This window comes from Lithobates pipiens, unplaced genomic scaffold, assembly GCF_037356315.1.
Source record: "Lithobates pipiens isolate NorthernLeopardFrog02 unplaced genomic scaffold, aLitPip1_a1.2 Scaffold_1, whole genome shotgun sequence".
Classification (NCBI taxonomy): Eukaryota; Metazoa; Chordata; class Amphibia; order Anura; family Ranidae; genus Lithobates; species Lithobates pipiens.
In genome coordinates, this window is record NW_027507685.1 from 204429351 (window position 1) to 204450570 (window position 21220).

General features: G+C 42.8%; 1 protein-coding gene across 3 annotated transcripts in view; it reads right to left on the minus strand.

Moving 5' to 3' along the window:
- Positions 1–8332: 8332 nt before the first annotated feature.
- MEIS3 (Meis homeobox 3) overlaps positions 8333–21220 on the minus strand; it is an 86349-nt gene continuing 73461 nt past the window's right edge. The window contains exons 11-13 of one of the 3 annotated variants that reach the window (XM_077480759.1): positions 19598–19687; positions 17373–17457; positions 9077–9215 (exon numbers count right to left, since the gene is read on the minus strand). In XM_077480759.1, the coding sequence (XP_077336885.1) occupies positions 17402–17457; positions 19598–19687 (146 nt within the window). In that variant the 3' untranslated portion in view covers positions 9077–9215; positions 17373–17401. Of the gene's footprint in view, positions 9216–17372; positions 17461–19597; positions 19688–21220 lie in introns of all 3 variants that reach the window. The other 2 variants (XM_077480750.1, XM_077480740.1) reach the window with 2 other exon arrangements.

The following is a 21220-nucleotide window of genomic DNA, read 5'->3' on the forward strand; positions in this document are numbered from 1 at the left end:
AGAACATGGTAGAGGAGACGGTCAGAGAGTGGGGACATGGTACTGGAGATGGTCAGAAACTGAAGACATGGTACAGGAGATGGTCAGAGACTGAGGACATGGTACAGGAGATGGTCAGAGACTGAGGACATGGTACAGGAGATGGTCAGAGACTGAGAACATGGTACAGGAGATGGTCAGAGACAGGGGTCATGGTACAGGAGATGGTCAGAGACTGGGGACATGGTACAGGAGATGGTCAGAGACTGGGTACATGGTACAGGAGATGGTCAGAGACTGGGGACATGGTACAGGAGATGGTCAGAGACTGGGGACATGGTACAGGAGATGGTCAGAGACTGAGAACATGGTAGAGGAGACGGTCAGAGACTGGGGACATGGTACTGGAGATGGTCAGAAACTGAAGACATGGTACAGGAGATGGTCAGAGACTGAGGACATGGTACAGGAGATGGTCAGAGACTGAGGACATGGTGCAGGAGACGCTCAGAGATTGGGGACATGATACAGGAGATGATCAGAGACTGGGGACATGGTACAGGAGATCAATGCAGCCTCACCAGTGCCCATCAGATGCAGCCAGCCAGTGTCCCCATTGCAGCCAGCGTGTCCCCCATTGCAGGCAGCCAGCATGTCCCCCATTGCAGGCAGCCAGAGTGTCCCCCATTGCAGGCAACCAGTATCCCCCATTGCAGGCAACCAGTGTCCCCCAGTGCAGCCAGCCAGTGTCCCCCAGCGCAGCCAGCCAGTGTCTCCTAGTGCAGCCAGCCAGTGAGTGTCCCCCAGTGCAGCCAGCCAGTGTCCCCCAGTGCAGCCAGCCAGTGAGTGTCCCCCAGTGCAGCCAGCCAGTGAGTGTCCCCCAGTGCAGCCAGCCAGAGAGTGTCCCCCAGTGCAGCTAGCTAGTGTGTGTCCCCCAGTGCATCCAGAGTGTGTGTCCCCCAGTGCAGCCAGCCAGTGTGTGTCCCCCAATGCAGCCAGCCAGAGTGAGTCCAACAGTGCATCCAGAGTATGTGTCCCCTATTGTAGGCAGCCTGTGAAGGGAAGAGAGAGGAGAGCCACCTCCGCCGCCTGTTTGATCAAATCACTGGGAACATCACAGCTTTCATTTCAATAGCTGTGTGTTCCCGGTATTCTGCCATATAGCGTCCGGCCATCTAAAAGTGTCCGCGCCGTACTGCGCAGGTGCAGCGCTTACGCAGTACAGAGCAGAAGGAGATTCGGAAAACCTCCAAAGATGAACGGCGCCTGCGCCGTGAGACGAGGTGCAAGCCCCACCATCCAAGTGAACATAGGGCTGCACATATTAGAAGGCCCCTCGCGGGCTCGCTTCGCTCGCCACGCTTTGGACACAGAGGTCTTCCCGACTGACTTTTCAGCAGAGTTCCGACGGACTTTCAGAACGAACGGACTTGGCCACACACAATCACACCAAAGTCCGACGGATTTGACCGTGATGACGTACGACCAGACTAGAATACGGAAGTTCATAGCCAGTAGCTGCCCTAGCGTCGGTTTTCGGCCATCGGAGTAGCATACAGACGAACGGATTTTTTGACCGAACTCGAGTCCGTCGAAAAGATTTGAAACATGCTCTAAATATAAAGTCTGTCTGATTTTTAGACAGCAAAAGTCCGATAAAGCCCACACATGATCGAATTTGTCATCTGACCTTTGCTGTCGAAAAGTCCAGTCGTGTGTACACGGCATAGCGTTACCAGCAGCTAAAATATGTAGTAGTAGTAGTAGGCAGTGTTCATTTTGATGTCAAATTTAAATTTAGTTTTAGTCATGGTCTTTTGACTAAAATGCCATTTTAGTTTTAATCATATTTTAGTCATCTGAATTGTTTTAGTCGTACTTTAGTTGACTAAAATCTCCAGGGCATTTTTGTCAAATAAAATCATTTTAGCCGACTAAAATCTAATGGGTTTAGTTTAAGAGGAAGTAAACCCTGATGAGTTTTACTTCCTCTTTTTACCCCTGCAAAAAAAGCATATGGACTAGTATGTGATGCGTGCTCTTTATTCAGTGCGCATGCGCAATGACATCAGCGCAAGAGTATATGGTAAATATCTCCTTAACCGTACAGGTTTAAGAGATATTTCCAGTACCTACAGGTAAGCCTTATATAGGCTTACCTGTAGAGAAAAGTGTTGTAACTGGGTTTACAACCACTTTAACCACTTGCTGGCCACCCACAGCCCAAAAACGGCTGCAGGGTGGTTGGATACCCCTGGGAGGGTATACTATAACGTCCTCCCAGAATTGCGCTCCCATGCATCCCCTGGGGCGCGCATCTGGGAATATCCGTGACCGTTGGGTCCAGGGGACAAGGCGCATCACGGATCATGGTATAGGGTCGATGGGAGCGGCCCTTTAACGCGTGGTTGTTCTGTCAAATTATCAGTTGTAAACAAGCTGGCGCATGCCCGTTTCATCTCTCGACCCTCTGTGCCGATCGGTACAGTGTGAGAGGAGAGGGGGAGAGATCAGTTGCAGCAGCTCTGTGGGCTGGATCTGTAGTGCCCACAGCACTGCTCTGTGCTAATTCCTGCCTCATCCATCCATGCTCACCCATGCCAGCCATACTCACAGCCATCCATACTCAGCCATGCCATATATACTCATCCATCCAGCCCTGCTCAGCCATCCCATCCATACTCAGCCATGCCATCCTTATTCATCCATCCGTCCATGCTCAGCCATGTCATCCATACTCATGTGTCCATCAACGCTCAACCATAGCACCCATACTCATCCAGCCATCCATACTAAGCCATCCCATCCATGCTCAGCCATGCCATATATACTCATTCATCCATCCATGCTCAGCCATGCCATCCATACTCAACCATCCATCCATGCTCAGCCATGCCATCCATACTCATCCATCCATCCATGCTCAGCAATCCCATCCATACTCAGCCATCCCATCCATACTCATCCAGCCATTCATACTAAGCCATGCCATCCATTCATTCACAGCAATCCCATCCATACTCATCCATGCCATCCATACTCAGCCATCCATCCATACTCAGCCATCCCCATCTATGCTCAGTAATCCCCATCCACGGCTCAGCCATCCCCATCCACAGCACAGCCATCCCCATCCACGGCTCATCCATCCACATTCATGGCTCAGCCATCCCCATCCATGGCTCATGCATGCCACACAGTTCTCACCTGTGCCACATCCATGCAGTTACAGTGCCCATCAGTGCCTCACAAAAGTGTAATAGGTAGTCAAATTAGATTTGAAATTCATGTCCCTAGAACACCTGATGGTGCTCCTTGCATGTTGGGCCTCTATGGCTAGGCTGTGTAAAAGTCTCAAACACGCGGCATCATTATACTCGGAAGGAGTAGCAGAATATATTTTGGGATGTAATTTTTGCTATGTACATGCTATGTGTTAAAAATATTGTATAAATGGACAACTTTGTGTAAAAAAAAAAAAATGTTTCTTTCCACATTTTCCAAAAACTTGTGGAAAAAATTACATGTTCAAAAAACTCATTATGCCTCATAGAATATACATGCGGGTGTTTGCTTTCCAAAATGGGGTAATTTTTGGGTGTTTCCATTGTCCTGGGCCTTCTAAAGTGCAAGAGGTAGTAAAAAAAATTATATGTGTAATTTATGTCCCTAGAACGACTGTCGGTGCTCCTTGCATGTTGGACCTCTGTATGACCTCTGTATGTGGCCATGCTATGTAAAAGTCTCACACATGTGGTATCACCATACTCAAGAGGAATAGTAGAATGTGTTTTGGGGTGTAGTTTGTGGTATACATACGCTGTGTGTGAGAAATAACCTGTTAATCTGCCAATTTTGTGAAAAATAAATAAATAAATAAATAAAACAAATCTTCATTTCGCAAAGAACTGTGTGAAAATAAGTATGACTTCACAAAACTCACTATGCCTATTACTAAATACTTTGGAATGTCTACTTTCCAAAAAGGGGGCATTTGTGGGGTATTTGTACTTTCATGGCTTGTTAGGATCTCAAGAAATTAGATAGGCTGTCTATCAGGTGTGATCAATGTGTAGTGATTGGCACCATAGCTTGTGGACTGTATACCTTTCACAAAGATCAAATAATATACACAGATATGGATTATTTTTACCAAAGATATGTAGCAGTAGAAATTTTGGCCAAAATGTATGAAGAACATTTACTAATTTGCAAAACTGTATACCAGAAACAAAGAAAAATGATTTTTTTTACAACATTTTCGGTCTTTTTTCATTTATAGCACATAAAAATAAAAAACCCAGAGGTGATCAAATACCACCAAAAGAAAGCTCTATATGTGTGAAAAAAAGGCAAAAATGGCATATGGGTAGAGTGTTGCACGACTGAGTATTTGTCATTCAAAATATGAGAGCACCGAAAGCTGAAAATTGGTGTGGTTAGGAAGGGGGTTTAAGTGGTTAAATTGTAATTGCATTATTTCAGCATTTCTCTAGAATTTCCAAACTCATTTTATACTCCTGGAGTAAAAATCTAATAACAACATGTTATTATTAATGGTACAAGGTTTAAACATGCACTACAGACACAGATTTAGCAATTACGATATTAAACCGTTTTTAACCACTTCAGCTCCGCAAGTTCCTCCCTTCCTGACCAGGCCTATTTTTGCGATACGGCACTGCGTTATTTTAACTGACAATTGCGTGGTTGTACAACGCTGTATGCAAACAAAATTTATGTTCTTTTTTTTCTCCACCAATAGAGCTTTCTTTTGGTGGTATTTGACACCTCAGTGTCTTTTAATTTTTGTGCTATAAACAAAAAAAGAATGACAATTTAAAACAAAAAAAAACAAAAACAATATTTCTTCATAAATTTAGGCCAATATGTAGTCTGCTACATATTTTTGCAAAAAAAAAAAATCCCAATAAGTGTATATTGATTGGTTGCAGCAAAAGTTATAAGGGGGGATTTACTAAAACTGGAGCAGACCTGCATAGAAGTCAGCTTTGAAAGCTCGAACCCATAAAGTAATAACAAAACACTATACCAACAATGAAAAATAAAAGATGGCTACCAAGTAAAAACGGGGGAGGGAAGGGGAGGACCGCGACATTGGGAGGGGAGGGCGGGCGCCTTTTTCTTCTGCTGCAACCGTCGTTCTGAAGAAATTAGTTGGTCGTTTTCCTTTTATAACCTTCTGTTTATTTTCATAGGTTCGTTGGGTCACCTGATGTAACTGTAGAATATTCTGGAGGATTGATCAGGTGACCAGGTAAGTAACCAATTAATTACTGTTAAAAAATCTAACTGAAATTCCCTTGTCCCTATTCCCATATGTAGGGGGCGCTAGTATGCCCCCCCTACTCTCATTCAGCTTCCAGGTTTTGTTTTGTCAAAGCTTAATTGAACAAGCTGAAGTTAGAAGCTAATTGGCTACCATGTACAGCTGCACCAGCTTTAGTAAATCTCCCCAAAGTGTCTACAAACTATGAGATACATTTATGGAATTTTTATTTCATTATTTTTTCTACTAGTAATGACAGCGATCGATGACTTATAGTGGGACTGTGATTTTGCGGCACAAAAAGTGGACACTAACTGTCGCTTTTTTGGGGACCAGTGACACTAATACAGTGATCTGTGCTATAAAATATACACTGTACTAATGACACTGGCTGGGAAGGGGTTTACATCAGGCGTGATCAACGGGTTAACTGTGTGCCTAGCTGGTGTTTTAGTGAACTGTGGAGGAGGTGTTTTCACTAGAGGAATACAGGATCAATGCCTTCCTTACTGACAGATCGCCATTCTGCCTGTGTACCAAACGTTCAGCGGGTGCTGGTGTACATCAGGTCCATGGACCCTCTGTGTAGAATCCCAGCGGGAGTGAGCCGCCCACGTTGCGTACTTGCACTCGATACCGGGAAGTGCAGGATCATGAAGATAGATAGATAGATAGATAGATAGATAGATAGATAGATGGATGGATGGATGGATGGATGGATGGATGGATGGATAGATGGATGGATGGATGGATGGATGGATGGATGGATGGATGGATAGATAGATAGATAGATAGATAGATAGATAGATAGATAGATAGATAGATAGATTTTTAGATTGTAAGATCTAACGAGCAGGGCCCTCTGATTCCTCTTGTACCAAATTGTAATGTAACTGTAATGTCTGCCCTCATGTTGTAGCGCTGAGCAAACTGTTGGTGCTATATAAAACCTGTATAATAATAATAATAATTATATATATATATATATATATATATATATATATATACACACACACACGCACGTGATCCTGCACAGTGTAAACGCCCTGTAAATAGGGTGGTTGGCAAGTGGTTAATTTTGACGTCAAATTTCGATTACGTTTTAGTTGTACAGTAAATTTAAGGTTTAGTCGTATAATAGTCATCAGAATTGTTTTCGTTTTAGTCGTATTTTAGTCGAATAAAATAGTGTTAATTTCCTTCTTGTTAAGCGGTGAAAATATTTTCAACAAAATTAACACTGGTCGTAAGTAGTAGTAGCAAGCAGGTAGCCAAGTGCAGCATAAAAATTTCAAGGAAACTCCATTGTCATTTAAAAATGTTTATATATACTATGTTTTTGTAAGACTTTCTTGCAACCATGGCCATTTGGGGTGATCTGTACTGAACTGATTGTGTACTGAACGTCTCAACAAATCTTATTTCCTGTACATGTTATGGGCTTTTCCTTGCAGTTTTCTTCTATTAGTGCTCATTTGTTTTTCTGCACCCGGTCAATGTACTGTATGTCTTTGCTCACACCAGAACAAAGTGGAGAGGTGCAAAGCGGACTACCCCAGAGCTCACCTGCAGTGCACAGAAGTATGTGAAATGTAGCTTTGTGACATTTCAATAAAGTAAAAAAAAAATAAAAAAAACAATACAAAAGGTAAATATTGCCTTGCATTGTAAAAACATTAGGCACCTCCCATGAGGAACAGACACCAGCTCTCATTCTAAAACGGTTTGTTTTTAGCATGCCGGTGTTCTGCCGTATAGTGTCCGGCCATGAAATAGTGTCCGCCCCGTACTGCGCATGCGCAGTACGGAGCAGACGAAGCTTCAGAAAATTTCCGAAGCTGAACGGAGCCTGCGCCGTGAGTGGAGGTGGTAGCCCCACCATCCAAGCGGACATAGGGTTGTGAGTATTAAAGGGCCCTTAGCGGGCGAGCTTCGCTCGCCACGCTTTGGGCTCGGCCTCGCTGCGCTCGGCTCTTTTTTATTCCTACTCTATGTCCACTTGGATAGTGGGGATAGAACCTGGACTCACGGCGCAGGCGCCGTTCATCCTCTGCAATTTTCGGAATCTGTGTTGCTGTGTACTGCGCATGCGCAGTACACAGCGGACACTATCCGATGGAGGACGTTATTAGACAAGACACCGGCTGTTGTGAATGATTTTCTTACCAAGCCTGATCATGTGACTTAACAGACAAATCTTCAACTTTGCTTTTAGGAAGTAGCAATGGACTGCAAAGAGGAAGTAGGAAGTAACTGGAACCAATGCATCAGTTTCAACAGAACAGCAATGGGTATATTTGGTAAAAACCTTGTGATGTATAGAGTTGACCTGGAGAGACTTGTGGAGTTTCGCTTTGAATGTAATATATGAGACTGGAGTGAACATCTTTAGGCTCCTTTCAAACGAGCTGCAGTATGCACCAGCCCCCAAAAAGCGACCTACAGTGGATTGCTTTCCAAAGTGCTATACATTGAGGCTTGCAAGTGTTCTGGAGTCAATACGGCCATTTCCTAATGCCTTTATTTTTTTTGCATTGTGGGACTGTGAACTAAGCGTTTTGCACTTACATTGGAGAGTCTAACAAGCAGTGCCACCTGTCATATGCGTTATGCTGCATTAAAATGGCTGCAGCACTGTGTACTCACCTGAGCCCCACCATATCTGCTTGCAGGTGGGCAGTTGGGGAATGGTAAAAATGTAGATCAACCACCTGTTTTTACCCCAGATGTTCATTCAACCTGCTGTGGGTGTCAATGTTAAATTAAGGACACCCCAAAACAGCTTTCAAAATGCACTGCAATTGAGTGAACACTCATGCGATCCAATTCCAGTGCAGCAAAAAAAAGGTGCAGGACCCATTTTGGTGCAAATACGGTGCGATTTGAGCCATAAAAAAATAAATGGCTAAAATCGCACCACAGAGAATCACATGCGATGTGCCGCATTGCGGCTGTGTGAATACAGCCTTAATAAAAGCAGGTGCCTGGTGTGATTGTGGAATAACTGACAGCGAAACTACACTGTAATGTAGACCATAAAATAAAAAACGGAAGGCATTCCTCTACAGACCCTGAAGTTTATGGGTGCTATAAATATTTATACAATTATATATATATACATCCACAGTGGATTTTTTTCAAGTTCTTTTATCATAAAAAACAGGTAAAACAATACACTTATCAACTCAAATAATTATAATATTAATTAAAAAAATGTACAAGTTAACTTAGTCCCTGCTGCGAGTGATGACGTAAAAAAAAAATAAAACCAAACAAAATGAAAAAAACAAGATTTCAAAGATCTTGCGCTCTTCATCTGTCTTTAGACTTGAGTCCTGTGTTGGTCCATTCATAGAAAGGGAATTGTGGGTCGGGAGGGTGTGCGTGAAAAATTAAAAACCCACAAAAATAAAATCAGTGGTTTCCTTGCACCGAGCGTCAGCTCTTCAGTTTACACTGCGGCATATTTAGGAAGACGGTAGAATGGGGTTTGTTTTCCTTCCCTTGCATGGCCCCCGCATTTCCATCAGTCTCTGTTCTGCGGTGAAAGCAATCTGCAATCGTCTAAGGGGTAGCAAGTCTGACCAAACAAATCCCTTTTTCTAAAGACAATAGTTTTTTTTTTTTTTTGGAAGCTGGAAGAAAAGGTTAGAAGAGTAGCTGACACCCGGTTTGGCTGAATGTTAGTGAGCGTGAATGTCTATGTTTTGACCGTTGAGAAGTGCGTCCGCCGGGCTCTGCGCTGACACCAGGTGGTGAGGGGAGGCGCCTGCAGGCAGAATCATGGAGGCGTGGTGGGGGTGCCCTGGGAGGTAGGAGTGTAAAGAAGGTCCGTGACGCAGGCCGGCAGGGTGCGAGGGCATGGCGGGCGTGTAACCGGCTGGAGGGAATCCCATGGCCATAGAGCCCGGGGCCGCAGTGTAGTCCCCTGGGATTCCTTGGAAGCCTGGCAGAAAAAAAAGAAATGAAAATGTCAGCTCTTCAAGTCAATACAGAATATTCACTGGATTAAATAACATCCTATTTTCCTTTCAATCCAGAGATGTTTATAGGGGAGAGGAGTAATCAATGTGCATTTCTATATGGAATCCCCACCATTAATAAACTGTTGATTCTACAATCAGCAAAACAGTAAGTCTGGGCTCATTTATTTTAATATTGGATTGTCTACTGACAATAAAAAATTTCCATGAAAGTAGAATTCATCCTAAATGGAGCAGCCAGTTTTGGGTGAAAGAAAACACCTGATTGGTCAATATGGGTATCATGCATTAACAGTAAGTGGCTTCAAACATGCTTGGGACAAACATAAAAAAAGTTTAAAAAACTTAACTAAAAAAAACGAAACCCCCCAAAACATGCATAAAAAAAAAAAAGGCAGACTCAATAGACTCTGTCTATTTTCTGCCATCACTTTTCTGCATACTTAATGGTATATTTGGCAAGGTAGTGTAAAAAAACAATGATGGCAAATTGCAGTAGACCGCAGCAACCAGATTTCAGTTTAATGAAACCAGATAAGTGAAAGTGGATTGCTTTTGTGCGAGTGACTGCACTTTAAATTTTTTTCATTTTATCCCACTTTTATTACTAAGCTCCAGCATAATTCTGCATCAATATTAAAATGTATGTTTAGAACAGAAGCAAAACCACAAAAAAAACATATTATATATATATATATATATATATATATATATATATATATATATATATATATATATATATATATATATATATATATATATATATATATATATATATGGGATGGATATGAATTCTTAAAACAATAATGAATCTGACTTAGAAGAAATTACACAGGTACAATGTTTACCATTCATAACATGCACACACTTATCATCCCAATCATGCATTTGCATTGTGCTCCTTTCACTCTCGATTGTCCCCTTAAGCTGGCAATATACGTATTGATTTCTTTCATTCAGCCTATGGGCCGAATTAAAGAACTCAAACAGCTTCCTCCTTTTACACTAACTGCGTAGGTGAATGAATCTCCCGCTGCAGGCTACTGAATTGGCACCTCCAGCTGTCAGAATACCTGAACAGCACCTGCATCTGATTGGCTGAAGGCACTTTTCAACCGACAATTTTCCACCCATCTCCAACAAAAATCGATACAGAAATTGACTTTTGTCTGTTAAGGTGTTGCAGACGTGGCCACTATGAAACTCAGACGCAAGGCATGTATGGCCAACGTCAAAGAATCTGCAACTTATCTCCTTAGGTACCTCATCACAATTTGGCTGTAAAGAAGAGGGATCTAACCACTCGGAAATGAGCAATCAAAGCCTCTGTGAATCCTCCTTTTACACACCATGCCTATCTAGTGTTCAATATGTGTCGACTGGAGCCCATAAGTCAGCAATAGAATGCTTGTTTACAAAGCTGGACATAACATTCTAATCTGTCTATAGCAGGGTATCTCAACCAGGGCTCTGTGGAACCCCATGGGTTTCTCCAGAGGTTGCTAAGGGTTCCTCAAGCGATGAAAAGTTTCTATCTCCCAGTAACCAATGATATCAAAGTGTAAAGGGGGGCTGGGGCGGTCTTCCCACTGGTCAACACTAAAAGTTTCCTTCTCCCACTGACCATTATTATAAGGGGTCCTTCTCCCATTGGCCACCAATGTATGGGACCAATACACCAACTACCAATATAAGAAGGTACTTTTTGCACTGACCACCAATTTAAAGGGCACTTCATTTTTTCACGATTGGTGTGTCTTTTCTGGACAAAATTATTTTTGGTTTAATTCATGATTGTTACTAAAAAAAAATTCTTATAAAGCAGGGTAGTGTTAAAAAAAACTGCACTGGGTGTCAAAAATATTGGATACACTATATTCTTTTATGTAATATTATATTTACATCTTACTGAGCACACAAATGTGCCATGATCTAGACATGTAATAATTTAGCAGGGGTTCCCCATGACATTAAAATAATTTCAAGGGTTCTTCTGTATTAAAAAGGTTGAAAAAGGCTAGTCTATAGGAACGATCACAAAGAAGTATAAAAAACAGTGGTTCACTCAAGGTAATATCCAATTCATTTACCGACTCACCAAAAGAGGGTGGTGTTCCTGGAGCCAATAAGTAGCACAGGAAAAAGGGGTATGATGGGGACTCAAAGGGGTGCCCATCAAAGGGGCTCCTAGAGTCCTCTAGCTCAGTACTCTCGTCTATAAATTGAAGCTTTCCTTCATCATCCCCATAGTTCATTACCATCCCCCGGTGCCCACAACAGTGTGTGAATGGAAGTGTGTATGTGAGCCCAGGCAGTGATTTTAAGTATTTGACAATGTTGTCATACCTGTTTTAATTGATTTGCGGTGAAGGTGTGGGGATTTTTTGCATAGTTTTTTGGCATACTGTTTAAATGAATTTGCCAATAAAAGTGTATTTTTAACAAGACATACCGCTGTTTGTTCCTCTATGGAGCGTCTTTGATGGGCACCTCTTTGAGTCCCCATCATACCTCCCCATCATACTCCCCATAAGAACACTGATGCTGTATCCCAGCCTTGAGATAACAACCATTTTCATCTATACAAATAATGATTTTACATAACTTCGCCAAAACAACTAGTATCATATGACCAACTTAACCACTTGCCCCACCGTGACATACCGGGACTTATAGTCGTTATACCGGGATGATGCCTGCAGCTGCAGGCATCATCCTGGTGTTGTTTTTTTTTGGCCGGTGGAGCACTTTCATGTAAAAGCAGTCTTAGCCCTTGTACACACGGTCGGAGATTCCGACAACCAAATCCGTCAGAGTAATTATGACGGATTAATTCTGGAAGAGGTCCGGAAGCGATGTTGCATACACACGGTCAGACTAAGTTGTCGGAAAATCCGATTGTAAAGGTGTAAAAAAATACTGCGCTGTGAAAAAATGTGTTCTACCCAGCTGCCAACACTACTGAAGACTACACAGTAACATACAAAAATTAAAACAAAAAAGTGTGGCGCTTAGGTGGCAACAAACCACATGAACCAGTAAGGCACTAATTCAAGCAAAGAAAATTACATACACTTCAAAAAAAAGAAATTATGTGTAAATTCCGTTGTATATTAAGAGATCTTACTCCCAGGTGGAAGAGTGCATGAACCTCATGCACACAAAAGATTAAGGTAAATAAAATTAATTTAACATATACAGTCCATCAAGTGAACGTCTAACAGTCCTTGAAATGTGTAATATCAATCACAATTCCAAACTTGAGGTGACGTGAAAAAAGGTGAAATTCAACTTCTGATGTGTAGAATAATACCACCACCACCGTGATAAAGAAGGGGAGAGGAGGCTTACCAAATGACGTGGACTCAGAGGAAGGCTTACGCCTCTCGAGTCATATGGGCCTGTAGGTAAGCAAACCAGATAATCGTAGATCTAGTATGTAATCTCCCGCAAGTCTTCAGGTCATGAAATCATCCGTAGCGATCCTCCTATAGTGCTCATCCCACGAAAATAGGGGGCTCAGGTATCAAAGACCATGGAAGTAGAAAACTAGCATAGCGTGATACCGTTTTAACATCCAATTTATTAAAAAATAATAATAAAATTACACTCACATTTGGTTCAATCGTAATAACATAGTCAGAAAGTAGCGATGTCTGTAAGGGGGTCCACCCGACGCGTTTCAACTAAACAGCCGTCCTCTGGAGGACGGCTGTTTAGTTGAAACGCGTCGGGTGGACCCCCTTACAGACATCGCTACTTTCTGACTATGTTATTACGATTGAACCAAATGTGAGTGTAATTTTATTATTATTTTTTAATAAATTGGATGTTAAAACGGTATCACGCTATGCTAGTTTTCTACTTCCATGGTCTTTGATACCTGAGCCCCCTATTTTCGTGGGATGAGCACTATAGGAGGATCGCTACGGATGATTTCATGATCTGAAGACTTGCGGGAGATTACATACTAGATCTACGATTATCTGGTTTGCTTACCTACAGGCCCATATGACTCGAGAGGCGTAAGCCTTCCTCTGAGTCCACGTCATTTGGTAAGCCTCCTCTCCCCTTCTTTATCACGGTGGTGGTGGTATTATTCTACACATCAGAAGTTGAATTTCACCTTTTTTCACGTCACCTCAAGTTTGGAATTGTGATTGATATTACACATTTCAAGGACTGTTAGACGTTCACTTCATGGAAAATCCGATTGTACATAACGTGATGAAGTTATTTCATTAGGACGGGACTACGTTCAGGCTAGTAGCCAATAGCTTTGGTCTAGGAATTTGATCTGAGCATGCGTGGCACTTTGTCCGTCGGAGTAGGCTACACATGATCGGAGTATGTCCGATCGGAGCATTTTGTCGGAAAATTTTACTGGCAAGTTGGAAAAGTTGGTCCGTCGGATATTCCGATGGAAACAGTCCGATGGAGACCACACAGAGTCGGAATATCCGACAAAACGGTCCGATATGACACATTCCATCGGAATCTCCGACCGTGTGTACAAGGGCTGAGTGGCTAAATAGCCACTGGACTGCTTTCACAAGCGGTGGGAGGGGGTCCCCCCCAACCACTACCTTCCAAAACCTTCCTGGGCTCTCATGTCCCACAGGGAAACCCAGGGCTGCAGCCAGTTTCGCCGGCTGACCATAGAGCTGATCGGGAATTAGAACAGCCCCAATCATCTCTATGGTCTAAGAAACCAAATGAGTATTTAGTCACTTCCGGTTTCACTGGTTATAAACAAACCATTACTGGTTTGAAAAAAGCATCATATCATACTGATCCTGGTATGATCTTAAGTTTTTAAGGGCAGAGGAGATATCTGGTGTCTAATATGCAGACCTTGTCAAATTTGCATCCAAGTTGCACTAGATAATTACACTGAAAATTGGATCACAGCAATGTGAACCTAGCCTAGGCCCTGGTAGTTGCTGATCTTTATGAGTTGTGATCCTTTGTTCCTGCTGCAAATGCACAGTTGCGCCAACTTGGGTGCAGTTGCCATGATGGAACGAGTCAGGTGACAACTGCTTTGATGTCAAGCAAATCTGGTGATAGCGATCGACCCTCCCGCCTGTGGCTGTCCCAGCACCAGATGCTGACAAAGCGCCAGGCTGAAAGACTGAAGATGTAGTTGTAGGCAGCAATGCTCCTCCGGGGGGGGGGGGGGGGGGGGGATAATTCATCTTCTTCACTCTCTGCAATGTGTCAGTTAATACAACAATCTATGTTACATTTGATATGAGGTCTCCTTCATCTTCACATGGGCTAATTCTCTGCTCCACCACAATTACAGTGTATCTGAGAGCAGAGCAAAGCTTGATGTAAGCGTTCCCTGCAGCTGTCAGCGAGGGTTAATAATTTCCCTCATTTATAAAATGAAATACTTCCCGCTGCAGCGTAGTGCGCCCTCCGCTGACCCATGATAAAGCGCCGCTCGGAAGCAGAGAAATCTACATACCTGCGCAGTCACTGTGATTCGACACGCCGCCACAGACGGACTATTTAGTTTGCTGCCTATCAATTAGCTCCTGCTGGGGTCCTGTGTCCTCATCTTCTGTAGCTAATTCTCCTTGCAGCCCCACCCCCCATTCCTGAGATGCGGGGAGGACCTCCAACCCCCTCTTCTCATCCCTGTTACTTCCCTGCTCTGATCTCTCCAGCTACGGTTGGGTTCTAGTTTCTCCTCCTCATCGCTATGCATTCTGGCCCAGGTTCCTAAATTTGATGCGTTTCACAACCCCTACTCTTCCAGTCACCTCATAGCTGGTGCACACAGCCTGCTGGAGTGTGAGGCTGTTATTGTACAAGTCATCAGGGACTTCTCATTAAAAATTTGTCTAAAGGACGAACCCTAGCAGCCACATAGTCGCTGTTATTTTCTAACCCAAGTTCAAATCATGAAAGCAAGGAAGCTGCTGATTGGCTACTATGGTTAATGCTTGCAGATCCTTTCAGCTATGAGACCCATGAAATACATATCTCCATGTAACTTCTACATTGTTATGTATTTATTGTCAAAAGTGACAATGTACTGCTTCCAAAATAAAACAATGCAAAATATGTGTCACAAAAGACTATAATAAAAGCTGTTTTCACCCAACTCATGGCTGGTACCAGCACTGTAGATTAAAGTCAATGCTCTGAAGCGAATATGCAGTTGGGGAAAAGCTATTCGACTGGAAGCTTCCGATCTGTGACAGATCCCTATTATTTTTATTATTATACAGGATTTATATAGCGCCGACAGTTTACGGAGCGCTTTACAACATTAGGGCAGACATTACATTACAATACAATTCAATACAGGGGGAATCAGAGGGCCCTGCTCGATACCACCTATACCAGTGACGGCGAACCTTGGCACCCCAGATGTTTTGGAACTACATTTCCCATGATGCTCTCATACACAGCAGAGTGCATGTTTTGGAGTTGCAAAACATCTGGGGTGCCAAGGTTTGTCATCGCCGACCTATACTAATGCTGACCATATGCTAGTAGAATTTCATTACAAATGTTTTATTTCAAGAACGTTTCTACAATTTTCTAATTGTTAGTGGGTCAAACTAACATTTAGTTTAAAGCAGAGGTCCACCCTAAAGGGGAGCTTCCGCTCATTGGAACCCTCCCCCCCTCCGGCGCCACAAGGAAGCCATCCCTGGAGAACACAGTGATTATTGCTAGCAGCTATAGCCGCTGGCAATAATCAAATGTAAAAGCCCAACATGCTGATTGTACCAAAGTCGATGGATGGATCGACTCTGGTACAATCAGCCTGCCCAAGGATGGGTCGAATCTCTGCTGAACCAGCTGTGATTCAAACCATCTATGGCCGGCTTAAGTGTATGCTTGTTTCAGGGCAGTGACTCAAAGTAATACTACCAGAGACAACCATGCAAATTTGTTTTTTCGGAACAATGCCAACAATGTCTACTTACTGTACTTACTCTGGGCATGGTTGAACCAACCTTGACTTACATTCGATTGAACTACTTACTCCCTTGCTTGTTGGCCCTCACACTGTGCTTCAAAGTAATCCTTCCCAAGTATGCCACCCACCATCTCTGCAAGAACACAGTGATCTTTGCTTCTATCCTCAGTGATCTATCCATGCTCAGGCACAGTTTGCACTCACACTGAGCAAACCGTTCTGAACTATGACTGAACCATACTCCAGACCACCTTTTCCAAGCAGTACTAGGCACAGTATACTGTACCTGGGCATGGTTCAGAACGCTCATGCTACACAAATGAACCAGACCAGGGAGCAGGATCCTGAGCAGGTGCACCGTGCTCAGGAACAGTTAAAACTGCCAATGCAAGTACACACTTAGTACAGGTTTCCCACAATCACCAGTTTAAAGAATTCTCGTTTAACATGAACGCATGTGGAAATTCTAAAGTTGCTATAGGTTCGCTTTACCTGCAAAAAAACTCTTAGGATAGACTACAGAATGACTATGTTTGTTCCTAAATTGCTTCTTTTTTGTTTCATATTCTCTTTTTGCATAATGGCTAAAAGAATGCTTTGATGCTGATGAATAAATAAAATAAGAAAGGTGTTGCTCATCACAACCAATCACAGTTGCAATTTTTTTTTCATGTAATGAAAAACTAGCTGGAATCTGGCTGGTATGGGCAACAGTATTTATTATTTCTTCATCTCTGTCTATATGCCCTCATCCCTCCAGAAATCCCGTACTGCCAGTATTTCTCGTATATCTGCACACTGTGAAGGGAACTGTTTTTGTTGACTAAACATGTTATTCCCATTAATCTGATGGTTGGAGGGGGGGTTCAGGAAAATTGGTTTGGCCCAAATACTGGTTTCTTCTGCTGTGAGAAAACAACTGAAGTTCATGAAAAGCCAAGTAATTGAGTCTGTGCCAACATTTCATCCATACTTCAAATACCACACATGCAGTGATGTACATGCATGTGACATCCATGAGAGAGGCATTACACGTGGTGTGACAAAATGAGAGAGAGGGGTAAGGGTGATGTGTGTGTATAGAATGACAGAGTTTAAGGGGAAATTGTGATTGACAAGCACCCTGCCCCTCCCGTAGCAGGTCAAAAGATTAATATATATATAAATAGTTACTTACATCCCTAGTACCAGAAAGGTGGCAGGGGGTTACATGTAGTGCCACTGCCCTTCCATACCTACGGCCATGCCTAAGCCTCCCATGGCTCCTAGGGAAGACAGGCAACTAAGACTGCAAGAATAACACTGTGGTACAGTCACCACCCACATGCCGTGTATTACCTGTCGTGGTCAGTCTGCCCTCTTGCTCACTGCAAAAAGCACCAAGTTAATGTAGCCGCTGAGCTTGCCAGGGATGTACTGCCAAACTGGGAATTCTTTGTGCCCAAGTTCAATAACTTGTTTTAGGCAGTACCTGCAAGACCATAACCCAGTGACCACATTAATAGCTAGCCTATCATCAGAATGTATATCTTAAAGAGGAGCCCCAGTCTGGAAAAAAACAAAATTAAAGCCAGCAGCTAAATACTGTAGCTGCTGACTTTTTTATTATAAGGACACTTACCTGTCCAGGGGTCCCGTGATGTCGGCACCCCGAGCCAATTCATTAATCGGCTTTGGGTGCAGGTGCTGACATTGTAAGTAAGGGAAACTGGCAGTGAAGCCTTCAAGCATGCATGTGCATGCATGAGTCGTGCTGCACTTTCTGAATGGTCCCGCCGTCTTCTGGGACCTTTGGGTGTCCCAGAAAGCAGTGGGTGGAAGGAGGAGGTTCCAGAAATGCTCATAGATCACCCCGGCGATCTTATCCGGAAGTGGGAGTGGCTACCCATCAAAACGAGGTGCCTGCTCCATCCAAAAACAGTGCCAAATGTGGCAGTGAGGGGGGGGGGGGGAGTGCGAACAAGTAGAGCTCCTGCTTTTGGGTGGAGCTCCACTTTAAGTTGACAGATTCCTTCATCCACACTACAAGCCTGGTTGGACAAATCTCCCACTGAGGCTATAGTGTTTTGACAGCCAGCATCAGCGGCTATCAAAATACAGTGGGTGCTACCAAACAGTGAATGCAGCTGATTGGCTTAAGTTACTGTTCAGCTGAGAATAATTGGCCTAGCTCCTTCCATTTTCAGATCAAAGGAGGTCGGGTGGTAGGGTGCCAACAGAGCAACCACTGATTGAATTTTATCCAGTTCATCACAAACTGGATGAAATTTGATCAGTGTATGGCCAGCTTAAGCCTGTGAATTAGAGCATCTTGTTAATTCTCCTAGAGCAATATTCAACCCAAATGCTATTATACATGTGCACTTTAACATCCTCCAGTGCTCAGCAACACAAGACAATAAAAGGGATAACAGAAGGACATAATATAAACTACAGCATTATGAAAGCTGCCTGATTTTGCCACAGGAATATTAGTAAAAGGGGAATTCATCCATTACCAGATGGAAGCAATGCTGCTTCTAATGCCTTCTGAGCTTACACTGATCCTGTACCCATAGAAAGATGGAAGCTGCCAAAGCTGGCGAGTCACTGAACTGAACATTCACGCAGGATAAGAGTTCAAACTTTCAGACTTTGATGTCTGCATGTTTGGTTCAGGTTAGAGACTCACAAGATAGTGAAGCCGGGATGACAACAGTGTAAAGTCCGCATCTTTTATGGGAACGTGTCATAGAAAAAAACATGAAGGCTGCAGTGGTGGACCACTCGTTCTTGGTCAACGCTAGCAGCCATATTTAACATTTCCACAATGGCAGCTCCTCTGTTTCCTTCAAGGTTTTTTTTTTCTTCACATATGAGTATAATCGTGTCATGGCAGTTTATTACCTTCTTTCTCCTGTGTGATATCAGATCCCACCACATACTGTATATCTTAAGTCTAGTACACACTAGTATTTTTTTTTGTCATTCAGCCCAGCGAGGCTGAATGAAAAAAAACTCACAGCTCAGGAGGAGCCACTGTACTAACTATCCAACATTAGTAGAGTGATCTCCCCGGCTTCGCTATTGTGTTTTGACAGGGGGATGCCCCCCCCCGACCAGAACACTCAGGTCTGTGCTGATCGGGCACCAATGGGCAGACCTTTTTCTATTCATGCCTCTTCGACAGAAGTTGGCCGAACTTCTGTTGGATTGACTCCAGTATACACGGGCCGAATGTCGGCTGGTTTCTATTGAACCGGCCAATGCCACCCAACATTCAGCCCTACTAGACTTAAGGCTACACAGTGTCCCTATATAGCAGACAAATCAGGGTATAAGTGGAAAGTGTGACTACTGTATCATACAATACTCATCTATTTGCTCCCTTGTATCTCCCCATGTCACAGTCCCATCTCTCACCTGGTGGGCGGATTCCCATGTGCTGTTGGCCATCCATGACGAATCCCCCCATGTTCTGACCGTCGGGGCTATAAGGTCCACCACCTTGACCTGTGGTAACATGAAGAGTTAATGTTAGATGGCTATTCTTTATTTTTGTTATTACATTACATTTTCTTTCAGAAACTTTCATATTTCACTGTGTTGTGTCTATCTGGTTGTATGGGTGATCTGCAGAAACCTTGAGCTATTATGAAAGCCAAAAAGTGGGTTTTGAATGGCTATATTTTTTATGTATATGCTGGTCATTAGACATGTGCAAAAGGAAAAAATTCATTTAGTTTAGTTTCGTTTTAATTCGTTAATTCATTAATTTAGTTTAGTTATATTCGTTAACTTCCTTAAATTCGTTTTCGGATTTCGTTTAGTTTTCTGCCGAATTCGAAAAATCGGCCACATTCGAAAATATTTCAACGAAATTCGAAAATATTTCTACCGGATTCGAAATGATTTCAACATGATTCGACATTATTTCAACCACATTCGAAAATATTTTGTGACCCGACTTTAGGGCCATGTATCTCAGGGTCACTTGGTGCTAGAAACTCCAAATTTGGATATGTTGTATTGCTAGTATGATTGTGTTTGCATACCAAATTTGGATTTTCTAGCTATAAGTGACCCCGAGATATGTGGCCCCAAAATCGGGTCGCAAAATGTTATTAGTTAATAGAGCAGAGAATGACATTTTGCGACCCGATTTTGGGGCCACATATCTCGGGGTCACAAAATATTTTCGAATGCGGTTGAAATAATGTTGAATCATGTTGAAATCATTTCGAATGCAGTTGAAATAATGTCGAATCATGTTGAAATAATTCCGAATGCATTCGAAATTATTTCAACATGATTCAACATTATTTCAACCGCATTCGAAAATATTTTGTGACCCGACTTTAGGGCCATGTATCTCGGGGTCACTTGGTGCTAGACACTTCAAATTTGAATATGTTGTAGTGCTAGTACCATTGTGTTTGCATACCAAATTTGGGGTTTCTAGCTATAAGCGACCCCGAGATATGTGGCCCCAAAATCGGGTCGCAAAATGTCATTCTCTGCTCTAATAACTAATAACATTTTGCGACCCGATTTTGGGGCCACATATCTCGGGGTCACTTATAGCTAGAAACCCCAAATTTGGTATGCAAACACAATAATACTAGCAATACAACATATCCAAATTTGAAGTGTCTAGCACCAAGTAACCCCGAGATACATGGCCCTAAAGTCAGGTCACAAAATATTTTCGAATGCGGTTGAAATAATGTCGAATCATGTTGAAATCATTTCGAATGCAGTTGAAATAATGTCGAATCATGTTGAAATAATTTCGAATGCGGTTGAAATAATTTCGAATCATGTCGAATTCATTCGAATTCATTCGTTATATTTCTTTCATATTCGTTGTAATTTGTTATTTTTTTTTATTCGGACATTCGGATGCATCCAAGATGCAAAATTCGGCCGAATTTCGATTCGTTACGAAACGAATTGCACAAGCCTACTGGTCATGCATAGTGCAATGTACTACAAACGCAAAGTGATCCTATCAGTAAGCTATACAAACTTGCATAGATACTAATC